This window comes from Bubalus kerabau, chromosome 10 (assembly GCF_029407905.1).
Source record: "Bubalus kerabau isolate K-KA32 ecotype Philippines breed swamp buffalo chromosome 10, PCC_UOA_SB_1v2, whole genome shotgun sequence".
Taxonomy (NCBI): domain Eukaryota; kingdom Metazoa; phylum Chordata; class Mammalia; order Artiodactyla; family Bovidae; genus Bubalus; species Bubalus kerabau.
Window position 1 is genome coordinate 25,737,185 of NC_073633.1, and position 9,256 is coordinate 25,746,440.

The following is a 9,256-nucleotide window of genomic DNA, read 5'->3' on the forward strand; positions in this document are numbered from 1 at the left end:
TTGCCTCCTCCATTTGAGGTTCTTTGTTCTCATTTCACTCTCAAAAGAAACTCATTTCCAAAGGCTGGGGCCACCAAAATTCACCCGTAGGTGTTGGCATTAAAGACGTAACAGAGGCCATCCTCCACCACCTTCCAGAAAGAATTTCAAGAGATCAGCCTGGAATTAGAGTCAGAGGTCTCAATGCAAGCTTCCGTGTACCTGTGTCTGCAGGTAAGTCCTGTCAGATCCTCAGAGTCCTAGTTTCCTCTCTAATATGAAAAGGAACGTAGTGATCTCCCAGGGCTATTGTGAGGCCCTAACAAGATAATGCGTGTGAACAGCCCAGCAATGCAGAAAGTTACGTGGATTACAATTCCAGGACAGACATGAGGAGACTAGCAAGTAAATCCCCAAGGAATGTTGCCTGTGACAGCACCAAAGTAAAGACTGAAGAGATGCTGAAATGGGTTGGGCGAGGGGGGGAGGTTGCTTATTGCGTTAGAAGACTTTCCCATATCTGGAAAATTTCTGAACAGAGGGGACAAATTAGAAGTGTGGTTCAGTGGAGACAAGATAGAATGGATTTCCATCTTGAGATTGATGGGACATCCTTTTCAACACTTAGCTGGGATTAGAGAATAAAGAACCTATTAGAAATCAAATCTCAATAAAAAAAAAAAGGCAAATCAAATCTTGAGAAGTGCATTTCTAACTTTAATGTACATATACCTGGGGATCTGGTTAAAAATGCAAAGTATCTGAAAACAGCCTTTGATTCTACATTTCCAGCAAGTTCCCAGGTGATGTGGATGTTCCTGGTCTGTAAATTATACTTTGAGTAGCAATTCAAGGAGTTAGGAGAGACTTCTCTGAGGCAAATATGCTTGAACTAACAGCTGAAGGAGAACTTGACTACAGTAGAGGAGACTTCTAGGCATAAGGACCAGCTTATGCAAGGGCCCTGTAGCACTGGAAAAACTGAAAGAATGTCAGTGTGACTGGTGTGCAGAATTTGGAGAAAAAGAGAGAGAGCTGCAGAGAGTATGGGATCACTATGAGGTCTTGCATTTACCTTGACGGTAGAAGACGCTGATGGTTGTTAAATAGGAAAGGAGCACAAACATCTGCATTTTGAAGAGATCAGTCCATCTGCATTATGAACAGATAGGGGGAAAGGATTGGAAACAAAGCAGATCCAGAGCACTGGTTAAGAACTGGGAGGCTAAAGCAGTCTGCACAACAGGTAGCTTGACTAGTGGTGCCAGAGATAGATGGAAAGAAGCAGAATATCTGAGAACTACACAGGAAATAAAATGGATAGGATTTTGTAGAGGATTTGACATGGGGTGGAGAGCGGGGCTAAGGAAGAGGGCACTCTAAGGGCTGTCACCCGAGCATCTGGCCACAATTGGATGGTGAAAGTGCCATTCGGTGAGGAAAGAAGAGCTAGAAGACAAGCTAGTTGGGGGGATAGGGGAGACATGACCATGAGTTTGGTCTTGGACATATTGACTTTGAGATCCTTGTGAGTCATCCAGGGTAAGAAAGCAAATAAGAGGTGGCTTCAAGGATCTGGGGCTCAGAAGAGAGGTGGGAACTGGAGATGTAAATGTAGGAATCAGGTTTATATTGGCTCATATTATTTATACTGAGGGTGATGGAAGCTGTGGGCAGAAGTGAGATTCTGAGGCGGAGAGAACAGTATGAGATGAGAGGAGGACCTAGAATCAAGCCTCCAAAGTCACAGGCACTGACTGATGGTGAGGAGAATGAGTCTGTGGTAGAGAAAAGAGTAGCATGAGAAAGAAAATCTGGAGAGTATGGGACCTGGCAGCCAGGGAAGAAAGAGTTTAGAGGAAGGGGTAGCCAACGAAATCAAATGCTGTTGAGAAATGATGGAGACTCAGCCAGGGTGGGGGTAGTGAAACCAGAGAAGTGGTCTTGTAGAGGATTAAAGCCAAGGCTGAGTATAGTGCCTAGTGCAGTCCACCATATGCATGCATCCTTTCCAGTATACCTACCTGTCTCTCTCCTCAGTAAGCCACTCTGATATCGGTCTTGTCCATCCTGTTATCCCCAAAGCCCAGCACAAGGCCAGAATATAGCAGACACTTAATAAATTGTACTGATGAGTGAGTGGATGGATGGATGGATAGATGGATGAGGAGGAACTGGAAGCAAAAGAGGAATCGCTGGCACCTGCCTGGGATGTACTATCCTCTAGTTATTCCCTTTATACCGCAATGGCCCGCAGACCCAAGAAACAGAGACAGAGCCCCATCTTCTCCTTCCCCTGGGTCCTGGCCCCCCTTCCTCTCTCTGACGAAGAGTCTGGACTGAAGGTTCTGCTGACGTTGGAAGGGGAGGAGAGTCTGGAGGAAGGGGAGGGGAAAGCGGCGCCGAGATCGCAGAGACGGAGGAGGCGCCCGCGGCTGCAGAGCTGCAGAGCGGGGTCTCTCGGCTTCTCTGTCCGGGCAACGGGCGCGCCATTGGGCCAGAAGACAGCGCATCCTTTCCGTGCGGGCCGCCTGGGCCCCTGCGGTCGGCAAACTGGCTCCCCGGGTGGCCACCGGGACCCCCGAGCCCAATGGCGGGGGCGGCAGCAAGATCGACAGCACTGTAGAGATCACCCCCAGCCCCAACGGAGTAAGTGCCCGCGCCCTGGGGGCTACGCCATCGTCTCCCCGCACCCCCGGACAAGCGTCTGGCATTTTCCTCCCGTGCATCCCCAGCGGCAGACCGCCTTCCTCCCGCTCGCGCCCGCCCTCTTCCCTTACCCTGCGGTTTTTTCCGCTTCACCCTTCTTCTGCCACCCATCCAACCCCCACTCCCACCCCCAGCAGGTCGGGACCCTTGGAGATGCGGTGCCCACGGAGCAGCTGCAGGGTGAGCGGGAGCGCGAACGCGAGCGGGAGGGGGAGGGCCACGCGGGCGGCGACGGGATGGGCAGCAGCCTGTCGCTGGCCGTGCCCCCCGGCCCCCTCAGCTTCGAGGCGCTGCTCGCCCAGGTGGGGGCGCTGGGCGGCGGCCAGCAGCTGCAGCTCGGCCTCTGCTGCCTGCCCGTGCTCTTCGTGGCGCTGGGCCTGGCCTCCGACCCCATCTTCACGCTGGCACCCCCGCTGCATTGCCACTACGGGGCCTTCCCCCCCAACGCCTCCGGCTGGGAGCAGCCCCCCAACGCCAGCGGCGTCAGCGTCGCCAGCGCGGCCCTAGCCGCCAGCGCCGCCAGCCGCCTCGCCACCAGTACGGACCCCTCGTGCAGCGGCTTCGCTCCGCCGGACTTCAACCACTGTCTCAAGGACTGGGACTATAACGGCCTCCCGGTGCTCACCACCAACGCCATCGGCCAGGTGAGGCGGCCCGCTGGGCCGCGGGTCTTGGGGCGGGCTGCGCGCCACCAGCGAGGGGTCTCACACCCGCTCCTCCCTCTCACGTCCCCAGTGGGATCTGGTGTGTGACCTGGGCTGGCAGGTGATCCTGGAGCAGATCCTCTTCATCTTGGGCTTCGCCTCCGGCTACCTGTTCCTGGGCTACCCAGCAGACAGGTGAGGGCTCAGCAAGTAGAGAGGAGGGCTTGCTAGGGAGGCTGGCCCAGGCAGCTAGCCTTTGCAAGAGGCTGAAGAGGCTTTGTTCAACTCTGCAGTGTCCTCTGGATTTCTCCTGTTCATTGACAGGTGGCCCCAGCACTGTCTCAACTTCACTCCCCACCAAGAAATACTCTTACCATACCTCTTCCACACAGAGAATAACTCTCCCCCCACTGCCAGTCCCACATCCATGAATCAGTGGCCCCATCCCTCCTGACCAAAACCCCTAGGTCTGCAGAAGTCCTAATTCCTCCTCTATTGTCCTATTACCACCAAGCTCCTCCCTTGCCATCTTCATAGATTAATCCCTGTTAACAGTACTGTCTACCTGGACTGTTAGCTCTGTCTCAGTGGCCTCATTCTTAAAGATCATTATGTTAATTTCTAAATATCAACAGCCCCATTCACACTGACCAGTAGCTCAACTCTTCAAACAAATGACCACCCTCTTGGGGAGGGTCCATAGTTTAAGCCCCATGGATCAATGACCACAATAGCACCCCTCACCCCAGACTAACAGTCCCATCCTCACGGATCATTAGTGCTCTCAGCTCCTCTCAGATCAAAAGCCTCATTTCCAGGAATCAGTGGTTTCATCTCAAAGATCTACAAACCCATCCCCACCAACCAGCAGCTCTTCCCAGGGGTCAAAACACCATCTCTGATCCTTGACACCATCACCACTGACCAGGTGCCCCATCCCTGGGGATTATTAGACATTTCCACTGGTCTACAGTCGCATCCAAATGGCTTTATAGTTCAACTCTCATGGCTCAAAGGCAACCCACCATTCAATAATCCAGTTCCCTAAAAACAATACCGATCCTCACTGTCCAATAGTTATACACCCCTGTGGGCAAATGATCCTAAACCCATAGATCAATAGCCATCAGTGGCCTCATACCCACAGACCAGTAGCATCATTCCTCTGAAGTAATAGCCTCATACCCAAAGACCTAAATTCAGTCTCCTAAATTCTGTAGCCTTAGCCAATAAGCTCAGCCCCATGGAAATGGTCTCACCCTATTGGGTCAGTAGTTTCACTCTCAGGCATCAGTGTCCCCTTCCCAATGACCAGTGACCCCAGTCTACATCCACATTACACCAGTGCTCTTACCCCTAAAAACCAGTAGCCTAGCCTCCAAGGATCAGGAACCCTGTCCCCACTGACTCACAGTCTGTGACCATCACCACTGACCAATAGTCTCTCATTTCCTCTGCTCTGTGACCCCATGCTTACTGATTATGCATATGGATTAATAGATTCATCCCTACTGGCCAATAGTCCCATCCATCTTGACTGAAATATCTACTCCAGGAATTAATAGCTACATCCCCAAAGATCAACTGTCCAATCTTCAGAGGTTAGTGATCAGCCCCACTGATTAATAGTCCTATCTCATGGATGAAGAGCTCCACTCTCATGGATCAATGGCTCCATCTTCTGGTCAGTGACCCCATCCCACTGACCACTCCTATGGATTAGTAGACCCATGTCCCAATCCCATGGAAAAACGGCTTCACCCCCCAAAATCAATTACTCAGTTCCCAAAGATCAAGAGCTCCATTTTCACTGACCAATACTATCCCCATGGACAAGTGGCCAATGGCCTACCTCCTTAGATCAGTAGTTCCAACCCTGTATGTCAATGAGCCCATCTCCTCTGATCAGTCTGAGCAAGACAAGCTCCATCCCCACTGACCAATATCTGTATTCCCAAGATCTCTTGGATCCAATTCCCCTAATATCCCATCCCCACTGATAGCTGGTCTCACTTCCATGAAGAAATGCCTTCATCTCTGACCAATAGCCCTGAGAGTCTGTAGTCCCATCCCCCACAGAACAATAGCCACACCCCAGTGCCCAGTAGCCAGGGTCCCCATCCTTCCCCATCTCCTGTAGCCTTAGTCCAACCCTTGTCCCCTGGGCCTCATACTTGTATCTCCATCTCTAAAGTGGGCAGCTGGACCCCACACAGCCACTCCTCTCACAGGGAGCCTGGGTGACCAGAGGCTCTCCCTGCTTTCCAGGTTTGGCCGACGTGGGATTGTGCTGCTGACTCTGGGACTGGTGGGCCCCTGTGGAGTGGGAGGTGCTGCTGCAGGTTCCTCCACGGGTGTCATGGCCCTCCGATTCCTCCTTGGCTTCCTGCTTGCTGGCGTTGACCTTGGTGTCTACCTGATGCGTGAGTGGCACCCTTCCAGAGCTCCTTCCCTAGGGGCTCATGCCTGCCTGTCTGTATCCCCAGGTCATTGCCACGCTCCTTAGGACCCCCTCAGTCCCTTCTTCAGCTGTCTGGAATCTCAGCTCTTTCTGGCCAGGCCTTTAAAGGATCCAGGGGTCTTGCTTCTCACACACCCCTCTCCTTCCCTGATCTTTAAAGCTTTCCTTGCCCTGGACTTACTGCTGTCAGGAAATGAGCCTTATTTTAAAAATGAAATCCTGAGTAGCTGTATGAGCTTGAACAAGGGTTAATGTGAAAGTCAAATAAGAGGTCTGATGTGAAAGGGCCCAAAAACTGGGAGTGCTGAGCCCCCACAGGGACTCTGAGCCTCAAGCCCTCCCAAGTTTGAGCAGGAGAGAGGAGAGGTCCGAACAGCCTCTCCACTCTGCCTTAGAGGTTAGTCTGTGGGAGGCAGTGGCTGCAGCCTCCACGCAGGGTCTGACCTTGCTCTCTGTCCTCCTCTCTCCCTCTCCCCTCCTCTCTTCCACACCTCGTTCCTCCCTGCCTCTCCTCCCTGTCCCTGCTGTATCTCCAGGGCTGGAGCTGTGCGACCCAACCCAGAGGCTTCGGGTTGCCCTGGCGGGGGAGTTGGTGGGGGTAGGGGGGCACTTCCTGTTCCTGGGCCTGGCCCTTGTCTCTAAGGACTGGCGATTTCTTCAGCGAATGATCACCGCTCCCTGCATCCTCTTCCTGTTTTATGGGTCAGTATCACCCTCTACCTGTTGTCTGGCCATTCCCTTCTCTACCTCCTACCTGTAGCTCTAGCCTGCAGACCCCTCCTCTTCTCCACTGACCCTCATCCAGGCCTGCTCCAGCCCCAGCCCCTCAGAGGTGGGAGTTTTCCATCCTGGGTCAGGAGACAGGAAGCCTCACAGTGCACCCCCTTCCCCCTCCCTCAGCTGGCCTGGCCTGTTTCTGGAGTCCGCGCGGTGGCTGATAGTGAAGCGACAGATTGAGGAGGCCCAGTCTGTGCTGAGGATCCTGGCTGAGCGGAACCGGCCCCATGGGCAGATGCTGGGAGAGGAGGCCCAGGAGGCCCTGCAGGGTAAGAGACAGGGGTCCCACCCATGTAGGAGGACCCTGAGTGCTCAGCTGTTCCTTCTAACAGCTCCTCTCTCTCTCCCAAGACCTGGAGAACACCTGCCCTCTCCCTGCAACATCCTCCTTTTCCTTCGCTTCCCTCCTCAACTACCGCAACATCTGGAAAAATCTGCTTATCCTGGGCTTCACCAAGTGAGCCTGGGTGTCGGGGCCAAGGGCCACGCCGGTAGCTAGGATGGGGGCTGGCTGGGTGGGGAAGGCCTGAGGACCCCTGCAGAGGGCAACCAGGGTGGTGAAAGGCTGCAGATGGCAATGCAGACACCACAGACGCTGTCCTGTGCCTCCCCGCCCTGTCTCACAGCTTTATTGCCCACGCCATTCGCCACTGCTACCAGCCTGTGGGAGGAGGAGGGAGCCCATCGGACTTCTACCTGTGCTCCCTGCTGGCCAGCGGCACAGCGGCCCTGGCCTGCGTCTTCCTGGGTGTCACCGTGGACCGATTTGGCCGCCGGGGCATCCTGCTTCTCTCGATGACACTCACTGGCATTGCATCCCTGGCCCTGCTGGGCCTGTGGGATTGTAAGCACCCTCCCTTCCCTGCATTGTGGGCTCAGCCTAGGAACCCCAGCAGAGGTGCCCCACATGGACTCAGCCACTTCCCTCCCTTCCCTGGCTCAGGCTTCCCAGGACCAGACCAGATCCTGCCCAGATCTTTCACAACCCTCCCCCTGGCCACACACTCCAGTCTGTTCTCCCAACTGATCAGTGAATGCCCAGACACACCCGGGTAGGGATCAGAAGGGGTGACGGCAGAGACGAGGCCAAGCATGATCTGCCGCCTCCACTCACGCCCCGTCTTGGCCCTCCAGATCTGAATGAGGCTGCCATCACCACCTTCTCTGTCCTTGGGCTCTTCTCCTCCCAAGCTGCCGGCATCCTTAGTACCCTCCTTGCTGCCGAAGTCATCCCTACCACAGTCCGGTGAGAGCAGGCGTGCTGTCAGGGCAGCCTCTGTCTGAGGACAGGGCCTGAGGGATGCCAGAGGAGCGGCTGCTGGGGAAGGGTGGGGATGAGGCCCACAGCCGCAGGCTCAGGGCCTTGTCGTCTCTCCCAGGGGCCGAGGCCTGGGCCTCATCATGGCACTGGGGGCGCTCGGCGGGCTGAGTGGCCCAGCCCAGCGCCTCCACATGGGCCATGGGGCCTTCCTGCAGCACGTGGTCCTGGCGGCCTGTGCGCTCCTCTGCATCCTCAGCATCATGCTTCTGCCGGAGACCAAGCGCAAGCTCCTGCCGGAGGTGCTCCGGGATGGGGAGCTGTGCCGCCGGCCTTCCCTGCTGCGGCAGCCCCCACCCAACCGCTGTGACCACGTCCCGCTGCTTGCCACCCCCAACCCCGCCCTCTGAGCGACCTCTGAGCACCCTGGCAGGAGGCTGGCCCATACCGAAAAGTAGCACAAGGCCCTGGCAAGGAGAGCGGGAGGACTGAGTGAGCGAGGCAGGGCTGCCCGCGAGGCTCAGAGGCACCTCGGGCCAGACACGAAGGGGCGCTCAGGGGGCTGCCCTCACCCCATCTCCCCCCGCTGCTGCTTGGTGTTCACTCCCTTGTTAGAGTCAGGGGGCAGGGAGAGAGCTCCACACTGTACCACCAGGTCTGGACTCCATCCTGTGCCCAACCACATCCTCCCAGACCTCATTCTTTCTTGCTCTATCATTCTGTTTCAATAAAGACATTTTGAATAAATGAGCATACCATAGCCTGGACTTCCCTCCCTTCTGTTGTCCTGTCTCTCGGGGGAAGGTTTCTCTCAGTGAAATCCAAACCGTTAACCATCCCCCTCTCCTTCCCTGTGCCCTGTCCCCTCTTCCCATCCTGCCCCCACCTCCATGTTAACTTACAATTACCACCCCTTACTGATTGCTTGCTCTGCTGCTAGGACTGGGCTAGGCACTTCACAAACTTCATTTAATCATTTAATCCTCGCAACCTTGCAAGGTAGGTGTCTGGATCTATTAAAGTTTTTGTTATTGTTTTGCAAGCAGTAATAACTGACTCTAATAAACTTAGAGCAACAAAGCTAATTTATTAGAGGGATTTGGTGGGGCAGGCTGTGGTTCTACCCTATGGGGAAGCTCATGGAGTAGAAGGAAAAGCAGAACTAGTAAAGGCCAAGAACCAGAAAGGGCAAGACAGTCAGTGACTGGCTAGCTTGCCTATCACAACCACCCCCACCCCACCCCATCCCCATTACTGCCAACTGCAGAGGGGGAAGCAGTTCCTAAGTGCTGCTAGAAGACTGGATGTTGTCCAGGTAAGAACAGTGGATGCCCACCACAGTACTCTTCTTCTTTTACAGATGACAAAACTGACACTCAGAGACTCAGTAACTTGCCCAACATTGCAAAGTTAAGGAGTGATCGCTGG

The 9,256-nt window shown here is 54.7% G+C and overlaps 1 protein-coding gene across 2 annotated transcripts; it reads left to right on the plus strand.

The window, feature by feature from the left end:
- Positions 1-2,335: 2,335 nt before the first annotated feature.
- On the plus strand, positions 2,336-8,555 carry SLC22A17 (solute carrier family 22 member 17). 2 transcript variants are annotated; one of them, XM_055537036.1, is made up of 10 exons: positions 2,336-2,628; positions 2,823-3,332; positions 3,424-3,527; positions 5,601-5,755; positions 6,330-6,495; positions 6,694-6,839; positions 6,922-7,027; positions 7,197-7,414; positions 7,705-7,816; positions 7,950-8,555. In XM_055537036.1, exons 2-10 carry the CDS (start codon positions 2,925-2,927, stop codon positions 8,236-8,238), a joined length of 1,704 nt encoding a protein of 567 aa, XP_055393011.1. In that variant the 5' UTR covers positions 2,336-2,628; positions 2,823-2,924; the 3' UTR covers positions 8,239-8,555. The 2 variants fall into 2 exon arrangements, with proteins under 2 accessions (XP_055393011.1, XP_055393010.1); XM_055537035.1 differs by having other exon boundaries at positions 2,826-3,332; positions 7,705-8,555.
- The last annotated feature ends 701 nt before the right edge of the window (positions 8,556-9,256 follow it).